Source organism: Mesitornis unicolor, unplaced genomic scaffold, assembly GCF_000695765.1.
Source record: "Mesitornis unicolor isolate BGI_N332 unplaced genomic scaffold, ASM69576v1 scaffold35428, whole genome shotgun sequence".
Lineage (NCBI taxonomy): Eukaryota > Metazoa > Chordata > Aves > Mesitornithiformes > Mesitornithidae > Mesitornis > Mesitornis unicolor.
Window position 1 is genome coordinate 43196 of NW_010200432.1, and position 16683 is coordinate 59878.

Below are 16683 nucleotides of genomic sequence, written 5' to 3' on the forward strand. Positions count from 1 at the left end.
GAGCAAATACCATACAAAGGGTGAGATCTGCTCACAGTCTTTGCTTGAGATCAGACTTTGTGAGGAGATGAGCTTCACCACAGTCCTACTTCCCTGGTTTTACAGCACCTAGGTTACACCCAGGACATCCCACTTGGCACCCATGTCCTAGAACAGGGGAAAGGCTGCCATGCAATGCTAAAACTGTGGGAGTGAGAGACAGGAACCGACTGTGTGTCTCATTATCAATGTACGAGACTTGGGAGGTCTTCAAAGAGCAATTTGATCAATTCTTTTTCCCCCCTACTCATAGGCTTTGTATCCACTGATCACCTGCCTGTTGTGTGTCAGTCAGAAACAGTTTTTTTTAAATAACTGGCACGTTTTCCTGCAGAACTGTTTGTCACATCTAAAGGTAAGAATCTTTTTCAATTCAGGAACTGTCACAAATCGATAGCATTTATTCCAATATGTTTTCAGCATTCTTTTGCGAAATAACCAATGAATTTTAGCTGCTTAAAAGGACACTGAGTTGTTGGTTTTTTTTAATTTTAATGTCTTAAATCTCCATTAATATCAAACTTAGTAGTAAGCTTTTGTGATGCTATGTAGTGCTGGAAATAGATGTAGCCCCCTTGAGGACCATCAGTTTTACTGAGTAAAATCTGCAGAAGTATCTGCTAATAAACGCTATTTATGCCAGAGAAAATACAAACTGTAATTCTTCATGTGCAAATTGTATGTGAGAAAATATGTGGCTTGTTTACTCCTCTAAGTAGAATGTATAGGAAGTATGAAATTTATCTCTCTTGTTCACTTACTGAAGGAACAGAAAATTAATTGGCAGTCCAGAAAAGAGATTGTATCTACAGCCTGTGATATATATTTTCCAAATAAAAAATAGTGTCCTTTTAATGCGTGGCTTTATTTGATAGCATTGTAAACGTGAGTTGATTGATAAAGAGATTAATGCTTAGAAATTAGGGATTTGATTTAGTGACTTTCTTGTAGCATCAATTGTTGTACATGTACTTTCCTTAATTTTTATTAACATGACTTTGCCTAATGTATTGATTTTGACAATTCTAATACATTCTTTGATCCACCTTCACAATATTAATTCTGGTTAGGAATGAGTGACAATTCTGAAGCGTATTAGTAAAATACATAAACCAGCATGAGGTCAAAAGGAAACAGGTTTAGCTGCTTGGATTGTTTTTTGAGGGTCATTTTGTTTTCATGACATCTTTCACACTTTTCTGTTGCTTGTTGGGTTTTTGTATATTTTTCATCTAACAGTTGCAGTTCTTTTGCAATATATGCCTTGATTTTTGTTTTATTGTTTATTTTGCTTACAGAGGCTGCTTTTGCTTTTGTTTTTAAAGCTTTAAAAGAATTTCTTACAATCTAGGAGTTGCATTTTTTTCTGGCATAATGTCCATTGCTGATGATGGATATATTAAAACTATAAATGCCAGTGAGGTTAACTGGTAGTTGCTGAGCATGCATTTTATATTTTACTTAGTTTTGTTAACCACTAACAGTTTAACACGTTTACTGTAAGACTCTATTCAGCAGAAATTTTACTTACGGATTTCTGTGTTTCGGAATTTGCAGTGTTACGATGCTGTGCCATCAATGAATTATATAGGACATTTTGTGGCTTGATTCAGCTTGGCCCAACAAGTACTATTGTTTTTTTGCGTGCCTAACTTTGTTCAGAAACTTTGTTGAGTTTAATCTTGAAAAATACACCCCCACTGTCTTCATGTGTCTTATGAATTAATGTGTTCCTTTGTTTCTGAAGCTAATTAAATGCATGCACTCTCTAAAAAGTAATTTCATTTCTTCATAAATCTGAATTTCACAGCAGTTTAGTCTTTTAGATTTTCCTTTCCCCAATTTATTTTCTCATTTCCTAATGACTAAAGTTATTTGCAGTTATTTAAATACATAAAATGCAATAAGGATTGAAAATCCGTTGTCTCCAGTGTCTTTGTTATCTAATAAAGTAGTTTTGAGAGTTACTGGGAGGTACTTTAGAGTACTGAAAAGGTTAATCTACCCCTACCGTATTAGTTTAAATTAACAAATTGACAACTGAAATAACAGCAACACTAAGATTCTGTCACGAGGATATTTGATGAAGAGACTTGCCTGTTAGCAAGTCGTCAAGAGGTAACATATGTCTTGGATTCATGGTGCCCAGTTCATTCCCTGGTGACTGCCCAGTGCAGACTTTTACTTGCCGATGAACGCCATGCGGTCACACTTCGGTGGCAGAAATCAGCCATTCCCCATGTGCCATGGTGTGGAAACTGACATCTTTGCAGTTGCCCCTGAGGCATAGTATATTCAATACCCTGCCTTACCCCACAGTACTGCAGTGCTACGTTGTACTTGATAAAGCTCCTGAGAGTGCTCTGAATCCTGATCTAATACTAGCATTATTTATTCCCCTTGTAAACTCTTAGGACTGGCTTTCAGTGCACACCACCGTTAGTTATCCTCAAAGCAAGCTTATTGTATGCAGAAAACATCCTAGCCTTGCTGAAAGGAGGGAGCCTAGATTTGAGGTTATTTTTTTTCTTTTTTCTTTCCTGCTGTCACTGCTATGAGGAAAGATTAAATAGCTTTGGGTCTGGACCAGTGCAATTAGCAGATAAATGAGTTGTAAGTCAGGTTAGACCTGGAGGGTCTAACCACCAAAGGGTGTCTCTTGGCATATGTATAGCTGGCCTGGTCCCACAAAGCGACTGGGATGCTGTTTCAGCACTGAACCCAGCAGGGTGTTACTTTACACACAATGGCGTAGGCAAAATTCTGAATTTGTTCAGCAGACAATAACACTGGGTCAGTATTGTAAAACATTTAGCTTACATTTTCGTCAAGTACTTAAACTTAGTTTCAGCAGGTTTGTCAGAAAGCTGGTCATTTCTGGAATGAGGCTGAGTTGTTGTGGTATCCTTACCGCCTCTGCTGAGGAGAGGAAGGAACATTTAAGAAAGCTGCTGAAATGGGAGAAGAAAGTGTCTCTCATTCTGCACCACTGTTCAGTGGAAAAGAATTTTTTTTTTTTTTACAGTTTAACCTTAGTGTCTGTTACCAGAAAACCTTGAAAGTTGGAGGAACATTTCCTGCCACTCTAGCAAAAGCTGTATTTCTACTGAATAGAGTCCTTACTAGACAGCTATCTGTTGGTTTTGTGCTTTTTTTCACCTAACATGCATGTGCCTCCCATTCTCATGTTTGTTGTGTTTTGCTGTCTCACATTGCTTTATTTAGATGCCATCTAACAACAGTATCAGAAAACAAATAGAAACACTGCAGGTGAGTTAACATGTTGTTATAACTCGGTGAAAAGTTGCTATGTGTCATGTAAATACTTTGTTTTGCTTTCTGTGTTAACTGTTGTATTTTGTGCTTTCCTTTGTTTGTAAAATTGCTGTTAAGCAAGAGGACTAAGAAAATAGCTAATGTTTCAAAGAACTTTTTTTCTTGCCAGGAAGTAATAGAAAAAGATCAGAAAATTACCTAATAGCAGTTTTTCCTTGAGGGTGAAAATGTGGCTTTGTGAGATTATCGGTATCACAGCTAGTTTCTCTGAACAGCAGTGCATGTTTCCACTGGAAGTAAACTACTTACTCAGATGTATGAGTTTTTTCTGTTAATTCATTTCAGAAAGTGTGTTGCATGTGAGCAAACTTGAAAATATTTTCACAATAAAAAAAATGTGAAACTGATTTGCTGTAACAACTTACAGTGCACTAACTTGAAAGACTTTTACACTGTTGGTTTTGCAGGTTTTAAAAAGTAGGAATTGTTTTAGTTCAGAACAGAAGAAAACTTTAACATCAGTATTAAAAAGTACTTTCTTCAGTAAGTGACTACATTTGACTAACATGGAAAAATTGCTGTTTTGTTTCTTGCCTTCATTGAGATATGTTGCATTGACTCATCCTAATGTGTCATGTAAGACCACTGTAGATTTGCACTTACTTTTTTGGCTTTGTATCAGAGATTCATTCTTTGACAGCTTATTCCATAGTCTGCTTATTTAATTTATGTTGAAAGTTGTGGAATTTTGAACAAAATTATGTTTGAAAAAAATACCCATATATTTTATATCTTTAATATCTGACAGGCATCAGCTAAAATGACTGAAATTCAGCCAGGCTAGTGAATTACATAGGCCTTATATACTGTATTGTAGTTGCAGTAATCTCAGAGAGAAAAGAAAATACTGACATATTAACACCAAGTATACAAGAAGTGTGCCATAAATTAGACCCAAAACCCCTTTTTTTTCTAGCGTGTTTGTTTAGTTCCTAGTTATAGGAAGAGATAATGAAAATTTTCAATGCTTAAGACATTAGTAGTACTGCTGTATTTATTTTGTAACCCTTTTAAAAATCTGAATACATTTTCATTCTTTTTCTATAAACAAAGAAGCAAACTTCTGTGTGCAACTTTATCATAGCTAATCAGAAGTAGCTATATTGGATGATAAACCCCCTAACAGATGGAATATTGTTAAGACATTGCAAAATATCTGAAACATATACCATTTTTTTATTAGATAATTGGAAGCCAATAGTAATTTTTTTGTTTTCTTCTGGATTTGTAAATAAGTTCCCTTTTGGAATATCAGAAATAAGAAAACTGAAGCATTACTCAGTTCTAGACACCACATTTCGGATACAGTTTGATAATGTGCATACCAATGAATTCACCAGCCTACTTTGAACATCAAAAACTGTTGGCCTGTAGATTGAATATGATAAGTAATAATATAACATTTTTTTGCTGTTTGATTAGAGACAAAGCTATCATAGTCTCACCATCTTGTACATGTTCCTCCAGTAGCACCACTGGTAAATTAACTGGACAGTGGGACAGTTACCTGTCTGAATACTAACCAGGGACACATCTAACTTTTTACTGGTCAGATTTTGTCCAGATCACCATTCTGATTTTACCCACTGCCTAGTTGCAGGAGTGCTAATTCAGAGGCAATGGCAGGAACACACTAACAAGTGTGAAGGAAGAGTAGAGCAGCATTGTCACTGATGTAGACTGGGTTAAGCTATTCTCTCTAATATGCTGATGAGCAGTCACGTACGTTATTTGCCTGTGAAGTACCGCTTCTACCTCTGATTTGTGATAGGCTTTTAGTAAGCTGCTGCCAAAACCAACAGTCCTGACCCATCTGTGTTAAAACCATCCAAATTACTCTCCTTTGTACAGTCTGTCGCACAGACATGGCCATGAAATTATTTGGATCAACTTACTGATGTGAGTTGGACATACTGCTAGAGTCAATGCAAAGGAGGGAGTGAGATTGCAGAAGAGGGAACCAAGGTGGGACCATCTCTCTTCAAACGGAATGGTCTTGGATCCACTTACACCCTTTGTGAAATTGCACTCCGCTTATCAAGGAAGGACTAAATAGTTTGCTGATCTGACCCATTCACTTGTGGGAAATGCCACAAAACGTGACATTAGTTAGGTTCAAGCCATCGTATAGATAAGTGTTGAAGCAGAGACACTTCACTAGAGATGGAGAAGATGGGGTTTGGTTTTTCAAACCATTTTTTTGTTTGTTTTTTGTTTAACTGAGAGAAAGCCTAAAAAGATGACAACTGGGAATATTTTATTCTGTATGTAAGCTCATACTTATGGCCAATTCCAAGAATCTTGCTGGACACTTAAAGATTATCAGTAGACGAAGAAACTCTAGTCGGAAAAAGGATTGCTGGAGTTGGTACAAAGGATATTAGTTACTGTTTTACACAGTGTAAGACCTAAGATGAGCAAAGCTAAACTCCTAGTAGCAGCTTTAAGACAGAAATAATTGCTTTTCATACAGTTCATAATTTAAACTGAATGATGCCACAAGATTTTATATTAATTCAATAAAAAGCTAGCTTAATTGTTGCAATAAAAATCCATTGGAAATAAGTAAACACTAATACAGCCCACAGGAAATGACGAAGTTGGGTGAAGCTTGGGGTGCGCACCCAAAGAAGCATCCTTGAGTGTGTGCCCTGTTTTGCATTCTTCTGCACCTGCTACTGTCTGCTGTCATAAAATAAATGATGGACTTAGATCTTGTGCCTGATCTAAAGCAGCTACTCTGATATTTTAGACCAACTATAAGTTAATTTGGTATAAAGTAGTTATTTGTTACTAATGGCTTTCTGTAAAATTCTTGGAAGCAGTATACTCTTGGTGTTCATCTCAAGAGGAATATCTGCTTTTTAGTTACTCCTCTGCTCTCAGAGTGAAAGATGTGTAAAATAATGTGGAATTAATAGTTAAATATTGATATTGGAAATATGCAACACAGGATTGTCTTTTTGAAAACTGATTAAAACTTGTAGTCAGTATTAAACACATCAGTTTTCATTGTTAAAGAACTTAAAATATTCTCAAAACTCAAAAGAGTAATAATAGAATTTTCTAAGTGTCTCACAGGCAACAGTAACTGTATTTTTCATTTATTTTACAGAATAAAGATCCCAAAATGTCTCGAGTTGCACTGGAGTCTTTGTATAGGTTATTGTGGGTTTATGTTATTAGAATAAAATGTGAAAGCAACACTGTAACTCAAAGGTAAGTTCATTATGCAAAGGATTTTAAACTGTTTAAACTATTTCCTTGTTTCCTCTCCCCTCCATCCCCACAATGATATCCCCACAAAGAGATCTTGAAACCAGCTCAGGGATGGTCTAGTTGTGTTAACAGGGGAACAAAGACTTTGTCTTAATAGAGAAAACCAAAGGAACTTGATTACTTCGACAAGGAGAAATAATAGAGTCTATGATTGCTATGTAGGGATAGAAGAGGGCGGAAAGATAAGCAGCAGGAAGTTTATTAAAGCTAAAAGACACTAATGGTACCAGAACAAATAGGGTATCAACTGACCATCACTAAGTCTGGGCTGGAAATGAAAAGATTTTCTTTATAAATTAACACCACAATAATTTGGAATAGTAATTCAGATTTTGCCCCTCCTCCTAACTGTTACTAACAAGTTTAAAGCAGGGTCTTGGTCACTTTATAAATGAACCCCTGATACTGCTGCCTGTTACAGCAAAGGACTGTACTTTCTGTAGGTGGTCCTACCTGTCATGTGCTTCTATAGTATTTAGTAGTAACCACCCACACACGCACTTCCAGATTTGAACGGTAACATCTATGCTATTATGGAAAGTTATGTTTAAAAGTTGTTTTATTTCTTTTTGTTTCTAAATTGTTGTAGCCGTCTTATGAGCATTGTATCAGCACTTTTTCCAAAAGGATCACGTAGTGTGGTCCCACGCGACACACCTCTGAATATATTTGTGAAGATTATTCAGTTCATTGCTCAGGTAAGAATACGTCTAGGTAGAACTATAGGAATAGGATGATGTTTGGATATTTAGAAGAAATGTAAATTTAAGGTTAGCTTTTGAAATATTTGCACTGAATTGATGGTCTTATACCTTGAATAGAATTTCCCCAAATATGTATAACAAATGAAATTACTCATTCTGTTTCTCCTAGTGACAAAATTATTTTACTTAAACTTCAGTATCTGTTGTGTATGAACATTATGATGATTACATTTGTATTGCACTGTTGTGTGTGTGTATAAATATACTAATATAATTAGTATAAGCCAGTGTAATATTTTTATAAAGGACAAAGCATTTGAACAGTAATATCCACTTATATTTGGCCTGGAGACTAGCCTCTGTAGACAGAAAAAATATGCAATGCTTGCAGTAGTGTGTAGTTAGTATTGGATTCACTCGAGTTGAGGCCACACCTCAAGTACTGTGTTCAGTTCTGGGCCCCTCACTATAAGAAGGATGTTGAGATTCTGGAGCGTGTTCAGAGAAGAGCCACAAGGATGGTGAGGGGTCTGGAGAACAAGCCTTATGAGGAGCGGCTGAGGGAACTGGGGTTGTTTAGCCTGGAGAAGAGAAGGCTGAGGGGAGTCCTACAACTACCTAAAGGGAGGTTGTAGAGAGGTGGGTGCTGGTCTCTTCTCCCAGATGATGGGGGATAGAACAAGGGGAAATGGCACCAAGCTGTGCCAAGGGAGGTTCAGGTTAGAGATAAGGAGGAAGTTCTTTACTGAGAGGGTCATCAGAAGCTGAAATAGGGTGCCCAGGAAGGTTGTGGAGTCACCATCTCTGGATGTATTTAAAGAGTGGGTAGATGAGGTACTTAAGGATATGGTTTAGTGGGTAGACAGGAACGGTTGGACATGATGATCTCAGAGGTCTTTTCCAACCGAGCGATTCTGTGATTACGATTTCTATTATTTTAGGTTCTTCTGTTGTCCTAATATCAAAATGGAGGACATGATATCAGAAGATAAACTCTTATCCATCTATGACTTTATAGATTTAGAACAGCTTGTCTGTGCTTCAGCTTCCAAAATGGATTTGCTTCTGGCTGCGCAGGGAGGAGGGAAGACACACAAGACTTCAATTTTATATTTGTTTCCTAGAGCTTCTCTTTTTATCACTAATTTTTAGTTATCTAAAACATTTTAGCTCGTTTGTAGAAATGTGTATGACCTGCACAGAATTGTCTGGGAATTTTTTCAGGAGGAATGATTCAGCCGTTTCAGGGGATGAGCTCTGTTGAATTGTACTATATTTAGAAGAGAATATTAAGCCATAAGAATGGGAAAAAGTAGTATATTAATATATTAATATTCTGCATATTAACAGAAAAGAGATGTTCATATAAATCTGTTTTCCTTTATAGGAACGCTTGGATTTCGCGATGAAAGAAATAATATTTGATCTTCTTAGTGTTGGAAAATCACCTAAAACCTTCACTGTTAATCCAGAGGTAGGAAAACCCCCATTACTTGCATGCAGCACTAACAGGGTATTGGGGGATTTTTTGGAGGGAAGTGGTTAACTATTTTTGAGCTGGAGTGAAAGCAGATTAATGAACATCTGAAAGGGTGTTCTGTTAAAACTAAAGAGGTAATTATAGTCATGCACAATTGCTATTTCATTTCTGGTGAGTAAGCTAGCCACAGTACTATAGTTCAGACTAATTTCAACAAAATTTCAGTAAATATGCGTGAATTGTTGTTACAATATAACTGTAAAGCCTTATATATGTTATAATTTTTTCTGTTTTCTCTTTCCTTTTTCTTCCCTGTTTTGCTGTTGAAGAGGATGAATATTGGCCTCAGAGTCTTCCTTGTCATAGCAGATAGCTTGCAGCAGAAAGATGGTGAACCACCAATGCCAACAACAGGAGTTATTCTTCCCTCAGGAAATACTCTGCGCGTGAAGAAAATTTTTCTTAATAAAACACTGACAGATGAGGAAGCAAAAGTAATAGGTATGTTGTCTTCTTTTTTAAGTTGGTATTCCGATACGTGCATATATGTTCTCAACTATTCTTAAACAGTAAATTTGTGTAACTTCATTTCTGTATCTATTTTAATTGTTAGCGAGAATTTAATGATAGCCTGTTTTAGGAGAGTTGCTTTGGTTCTTTATAGAGGAGTACTCATGGACCTTCTGGTGTCCAAGGCCAAATCCATGGTTTTTTTTGACATATTTTCGCTTCCAAATTAGCACAATGTGAAGCCTGAGTGCAATTAGTGTGGTAAATAGCATGGCAGTTTTTGTTCCTTTGATGTCACTTTAGAATGTCCCATATGTCCCACAACTGAAGTGGAGTAAGACAGTTTTGACTCCATTGCTCAGGATGAGGTCATCATCTCTAAAGGACTATTTCAACATGTAAAACTTAACTAGAACTGTGTTCTTTCTGAAAGAAACTTCCACTTTAATACAATGCCTCCTACTATTCATATAACATGCATTTCTTTCGATACTTTAAGTGTGTGTTTCATGTCATCTTTTGTACAAAAAGAAATTTGTCCTATGCTGAAGAAGTGGCAAATGTTTTAATAAAAATGTGAAAATTACATGAGAACAAATGAAAGAAGTAATTAGAACTCTTTGGCTTTTCAGGAATGTCCATATACTACCCTCAAGTCAGAAAAGCACTAGACAGCATTCTTAGGCATTTGGACAAAGAAGTCGGAAGGCCAATGTGCATGACTAGCGTGCAGATGTCCAATAAAGAACCTGAAGACATGATTACGTATGTACTGTATTACAGTATTATCACTGTCAGTTACGTCATATTATTTTCATGCCATCATGAATGCATTACAATTGTTGGCTTTTTACTTCACTATTAAATGAATGCTGATTTCATTAATTAGTGATAAAAATTTTTGTTAGCTTCTTAGTTTGAAAATTTTGGTGTACTAAAGTAGATTTTCCTGTTGTTTTGTTCGTTATAAACTGTTTTTGTAGGGGCGAGAGAAAACCTAAGATAGATTTGTTCAGAACTTGTATTGCTGCTATCCCAAGACTGATTCCAGATGGCATGAGCAGGACTGACCTCATTGAATTGCTTGCAAGGTAAGGGGAATGAAATTCTGCTTTTAGTGGATGTTCCTTCTAAAATGCTGAGTGTATGAGAGTTTGTCAGTGCTCTATGTAGTGTGAGTGCACTGCATACAGAATCCAGTCTTCCTACTCCTGCCTCCTGTCTGCATTTGGTCAAGTGTTACTGGCCAGAGTGGCAGGAGGTAATTTTTTCCTGTAGATCTTGATCTTATTTTTAGAGAGAATTCTTTGAAAAGTAGAAATTTATTTCTGTTACTTTGTTTTTTGAACTTGTCTTATCTTTTTTTTGTTACTACTATTATTATTCTTTTTTTTTTCCTTCCTGTTACTAATACTGTAAATTATCATAAAGGCATTACCAAAATATGAGGCAGGCAGTTCTGGGAATTTTTTTTCTTGTTCTCTACTAATCCTGCTTCTTTTCCATTTTTTTGATCTAACACTGCCTATATTGTTCCATCTCTTATCTCAATTTAAGTTGAGTGTGCCTTATCAGTACTAATAACTAGTTGAGACAACTGGAAAACCAGGTGTTTGCAGGTGGGTAAACTGAGCATTCAGTGAGAATATGTAGTTGTGGTACATGCAGACAGTCTTCAGTTATTACATTTAAGAGGGATAAACCTTACGTTTTTTTTAATTTTTATTTTTGTTTTCCTTTTTTCCCCTTCCTTTTTCTTCTTCCTTCTTTGAAATTGTCAATTCATTTGCATATAGTGTATTAAGGTACATGTATCTAAAAGATAGCAATAGCATGAGAGACTATGGTTTTTCTTAAGTGACAAAAATGGTATAAAATTAAAATACACAGAGTAGTAAATAATAATGCAGTACTGGATAAGTTTTCATCATCGCAGACTGAGATATTTTTAAGTGTACGGGCAAATAGGTGTTTTGCAAGTTTTTTCTCATATCCAAGGTAAAGGTGCTTTATCTGCAAAAAAAAATCTGTTCTTTTCAATTTTAAATAGAAGAAAATCTGTACAACACAGGTCGGCTGAGCTCTAAGGTGATGCTCAGATGGATGCAAAATGTGTGAAAGACTTGACCATCTCCCTTAAATAATTTCTTTATACTAAGTTCTGTGAAATCTTGCATTATTTTGCTATAGTAGTAGCACCTTCTGTTAGTAGCCAGTTTCAGGTGTATGCAGTGCAGAAAATGCATCTATGTGGAAATATTCTGCATTGTGTGGTAAAGAAGGAAAGATTAACACCAAACTTAATTTGTAAAGGCTGGTTAAGAGTGTGCCAATCTAGGGTGATGATACCAGTATTTTTTCTAAACAGGCTGACAATTCATATGGATGAAGAACTTCGTGCCTTGGCTTTCAATACTCTCCAAGCATTAATGCTTGATTTTCCAGATTGGCGGGAAGATGTTCTTTCAGGATTTGTATATTTTATTGTGCGTGAAGTGACTGATGTCCACCCAACGCTTCTTGACAATGCAGTAAAAATGTTAGTGCAGCTCATAAATCAGTGGAAACAAGCAGCCCAAATGCACAATAAAAACCAAGATTCTCAGGTATTTCCAAATAACGTCTTCGATGTTAAAACATGGTTTGAATCTACATGCAATTTTATTAGTAGGCTTTATTGTTTTTGTTACGTAATAAAAATTCAGCTTACTTTCTTACAGTACTTAAAAATTTTTACATTATTTTAATCAGCAGTTTTGCCAAAAATTTACTTTAATAATATTCCTGTTCCCTATTAGGGAATATTAGACTATTCCCTAAACACTAATTCACTGCCACATTTTTGCTTGCGTTAAAATTCGTCATGTGTAACTGTATATTAACTGTAATTTTAAGTAGGAGTCATTAAACAGTAGAACAAGCACCTTTTTTTACTAGCATACAGAAAGAGTTCAAATAATTTAATTTTATACAATCCTATATGTAGGAGTATTAGTTATTTTTAATTTTGCCCTCACTACATCATTCTCATGAGAAATTGAAATAAGAAAGACTTTCTTGTGTTATTTGTTTGGACTGAATTCAGAGAGATACTGAAAAGACAAAGTGGCCGATATTATGCCGTTCTCATAATGCAAAATTTTACTAGTAGCCAAACAGGATTTAAATAGCTTATGATTAATTCTGCCATTGCCAGTAGGGAACTGTAGTTTGGTTGTGTTTACTTTTTTCCTAATTTGCTTTACTTCTGTGATCTTATTCTTAGCGTGGTGTATCCAATGGGGCTGCCCATACCCTTCCTCTGGAGAGGACCCTTTATTCCAGTGTATTTCACGTGGTGGAAGGCTTTGCTTTGGTCATTCTTTGCAGCACAAGGCCTGCCACCAGGAGATTAGCTGTCAGTGTTCTCAGAGAAATAAGGGCCTTGCTCACACTTCTGGAAATTTCTAAGGTAAGAGTTGATGATCTGTTCTTGTGACTGCTTAATGAAACTGCTTTTCACTTGACTTTCTTTGAGCTTTTTATGCTTTGTGTTTTGTCTTTTGTAGAGTGATGATGAGTTGGCCATAGATGTAATGGACAGACTAAGTGCTACTATCCTGGAGAGTTTCATACATCTCACTGGGGCTGACCAGGTAGGAGAGTTTTTATGTTGTCAGGTGTAAGAAGAGATAACTCTGCAAAACTGTTCCAGATAAATTGTATATATTTTAAATTATAGTGTCAGTATGTTCATCATCAGCAATTTAGCAGCTTTTATCATCATTTTATCACCTTAAAAAGTAAATGAACCAACACAAGCAAACAAAAAGAAAAACCCTCAAAAAACTTAAGGAATGTTGTGAGGCTGACACCACTATTGTACGCTTCCTGATCAAGAGTGTGTCGTTGTGACCACCACATACACAGACACCTTTATCTGTTTTTTTTCTCATCATGCTCATAGGTTACAGTTTCTCTGAAGCAAACACCATTGCCTTTTTCTGCAGCAATAGTTTCTAGCAGTCAAAGTATCCTTTATCCATGATGAAAGCTATAATAACTTATCAAAGAATAACTACTGGATTCTGCTTTTAGGTTTAGGAAACAGGTTGGAATTCAGTAGTAAGGCTTTTAGAGTTCAGAATATTTTGGAAGAATTAAGTCATCATGAGTTAAAGGGCCTTTTTCTAGAATTTACTATTTCCTAATATCCAGTTCCTTCCCAAACAGCATGTTTATGTTACTGTCCACATTAGGACCTTCTGTAAGAAAAAGAAATAAAATTAAGTTATGTGTTTTATCTATTCCAAGTGTGGGTTTGACACTGATACTTTATTAGTTATTTAACAGTGAAGATACTGTTATTTAATATACATGGATATTAAATATTGCCTTGTTGTCCTTTTTTATGCACACAGACTACTTTACTGTACTGTCCCAGTTCAATAGATTTACAAACTCTGGCTGACTGGAATTCCTCCCCAATCAGCCACCAGTTTGATGTGGTCAGTCCATCACATATATGGATATTTGCACATGTGACTCAAGGCCAAGATCCATGGATTATAAGCCTTTCAAGTTTTATGAAACAGGAACATCTTCCAAAACACTGCCCAACAGCTGTAAGCTATGCTTGGACATTTGCTTATACCAGACTCCAACTGCTGTCTCCACAAGTAGATATAAAGTAAGTTAATTTCTAAAGTAAATACAATATATTACATTGAGCATTCTTTCAAGTTTTATAATCATTTAAATATCATTATGTTTTGGTGAGGTGACATATGCACTGTTAATATTTTCTGTGGGTTTAATTCAGGTTTTCAAAACAAAAAATTGTATCAGTTCTATCTGAAAAAAGTTACCTATTTTAAAGATTAATTCGTTCCTTCAGCCATATCGTAGTTCAATATTTGACTATAAAAGCATACTTTATTGATATACAAATCTATTCTGAATAATTTATTTGGGGTTTACCATGCTAACAATTTTGGAAGCAATGCCATATACATAATTGAAATATAAATTGAAATATAAAGTGAAACTGGGTAAGCTTTATTTACTATGATGAGCTTTTTGTTGTTTTTGTTTGTTTGTTTTTTTAATAGCAGCCCTATCAATGCAAAGAAAGTGAATACTACTACAAGCAGTGACTCCTATATTGGGCTCTGGAGAAACTACCTGATTCTTTGCTGCAGTGCAGCATCTTCTTCAAACTCCTCCACCTCCACAGGCTCTGTGAGATGTTCCCCTCCCGAGACGCTGGCGTCTACTCCTGACAGTGGTTATAGCATTGATTCAAGAGTAGGTTCTTCTAATGCTTGCTTTAAATATGTCTATGTGTTATTGAGAGTAGAAACACCTGACGTTTATAAATAATTATAATGGTTCTTAGAAACTTGTATAGTTTGTCTGAAAACGTGTTTTAGCATACATTTGTCTTTCATTCGTTTAGGATAACGTTTCTGTTCACTTCTCCCAATTCATGCTGTAGAGGCTTTTCTGCTTATGTTTTTTTAAGGCAAAATCAATCATATCATGAAAACGTTAACCCGATCTCAAAGTCTTACCTAGAGGTAATGAGAAAGTGTTTTGTTTGTTGTTAAAGAGGGGTTTTTTTGCTGTCAGTAGACTACTGCAATTCTGAGCAAATAGCTTCTCACTTCAGTAACTGAAGCAGTGATCTATTCAGGCATGATGTATCTTGTTATATTTTTCCCAACCACAGACAGTTTTCTGTCTGTCTTGCTTCATATCACCTGCAAATTTTTTTTTCTCTTTGCTTCTTTTTGTTGTTCGCCTTTTTGGTTTTCTGTAGAAGGTACAGTACATGTGAGGATAGCTCATGGACTCTGCAGCAGATTTTTGGCAGAAGCAGCCTATTCCACTTGTTTGTTACCAGGATCCTTTCCCTAAATCTGAGAAAACGTAGACTGAGAACTTTGTTCTCTTTGAGAGCCACAATGAAGTCTAAGGAGTTGAACACCACAAGTCTGCCTCCTCTCTCTAAGGAGGACAGATACACTAAGCATACAAAGCATCTGTTTATTGTGTTGAGCCATTCAATGTCACTGCTGTACAAGGAATGGAAAAGTAGTTAATATTACTTTACTATTTCAGAAAGTCTTTTTCCATGCCAAAGATCAAAAGTTTCATTTTTATAATTTTAAGGCACTGATCAGTGTGAGAAGACTTTAAAATTATAGTAAGTGTTTTATTGTCACACCACTTGATTGTTGGTAACTACTTCATGCTGTTTTTTTCTGATTTTCTTCTTAGATCATTGGCATTCCTTCCCCTTCCTCCCTGTTTAAGCACATAGTTCCAATGATGCGCTCTGAGAGCATGGAAATTACAGAATCCCTTGTGCTGGGACTTGGCAGGACCAACCCAGGAGCTTTCAGGTAACTGTTTTGTTTCATCTGTTTTTATGCTGATTGATTACAAAGCTGGGGAATCAGAGCTCAGAAAAAAGGATTTGCTTTTTACCTTTTAATAAAGGATGGTTTAAGTTATGTTGTAACAGTCGTTGCTGCAGAACATCTTTCAGTTGGGATGTTAATTTAATGGTTGTTTTTATCCTTTTTATCTTTTCTTTTAATTCAGGGAACTAATAGAAGAATTACACCCTATAATTAAGGAAGCACTTGAGAGAAGGCCAGAGGTAATTAGATGTTTTCCACTATATTTGGTACACAGTTGTAACTGTCTTCTCATAAATAGTAGTAAAGAAACATTAGTTATGTTCTTTAATTTCTGCAACTAAAAACTGTCAGTATACCAGATAAAAAGATGAGATGTTACTTTTTTTACATTATTGTGGTGTTTACATTAAAAGAGCTTTGAATTTGTTTTGAGCTCTATTACTCCTCTATCAAAGAGATTTTGTTTCAAATGATGAAAAAATTACTGTAACCTTTTCCACATTCTTTTCTTTTTACCTAAATGTAGTTTCACACAGTTGTTACTTTGTTGTATCATCAGTGACACGCCCACAGTTATTAACTAAGACATAGAATTGAGTTCTACTGTCTACCAACTTCTTTTATTCTTTTTAAATGAAAAAGGCTGTAAGCTCACCTAACTTACTGCTATGACTAAAAATTTTCGGATGGAGAGCTTGTTTTACAGCATGGTTTAGAAGCCTCAGAAAAATAGAAATAATAATCTCTGTGAACACAAACTCAGAGATGATTGCTCGATATTTTTGGTAGTAACTGTCATATTATTAGTAATAAATTTCTAATTAATACAGATGATGGGAAGGAACATCACTTCTGTTTCAGAATGTTACTGTGTTTAGTTAGTTTGCATGCAATTATGTAGAAAGATTGGCATTTGTACTTTGGTTCA

At 35.6% G+C, this 16683-nt stretch overlaps 1 protein-coding gene across 1 annotated transcript in view; it reads left to right on the forward strand.

Annotated features, from left to right (window-relative positions):
• FRYL (FRY-like) overlaps window positions 1-16683 on the forward strand; it is a 94126-nt gene that overhangs the window by 20848 nt on the left and 56595 nt on the right. Inside the window, exons 10-23 of the mRNA XM_010189760.1 lie at window positions 293-394; window positions 6491-6594; window positions 7244-7352; window positions 8746-8832; window positions 9168-9339; window positions 9981-10113; window positions 10332-10439; window positions 11717-11954; window positions 12614-12799; window positions 12897-12983; window positions 13749-14017; window positions 14439-14634; window positions 15610-15734; window positions 15937-15994. Of these exons, the coding sequence (XP_010188062.1) occupies window positions 293-394; window positions 6491-6594; window positions 7244-7352; window positions 8746-8832; window positions 9168-9339; window positions 9981-10113; window positions 10332-10439; window positions 11717-11954; window positions 12614-12799; window positions 12897-12983; window positions 13749-14017; window positions 14439-14634; window positions 15610-15734; window positions 15937-15994 (1974 nt within the window). The remainder of the gene's footprint in view (window positions 1-292; window positions 395-6490; window positions 6595-7243; window positions 7353-8745; window positions 8833-9167; window positions 9340-9980; window positions 10114-10331; window positions 10440-11716; window positions 11955-12613; window positions 12800-12896; window positions 12984-13748; window positions 14018-14438; window positions 14635-15609; window positions 15735-15936; window positions 15995-16683) is intronic.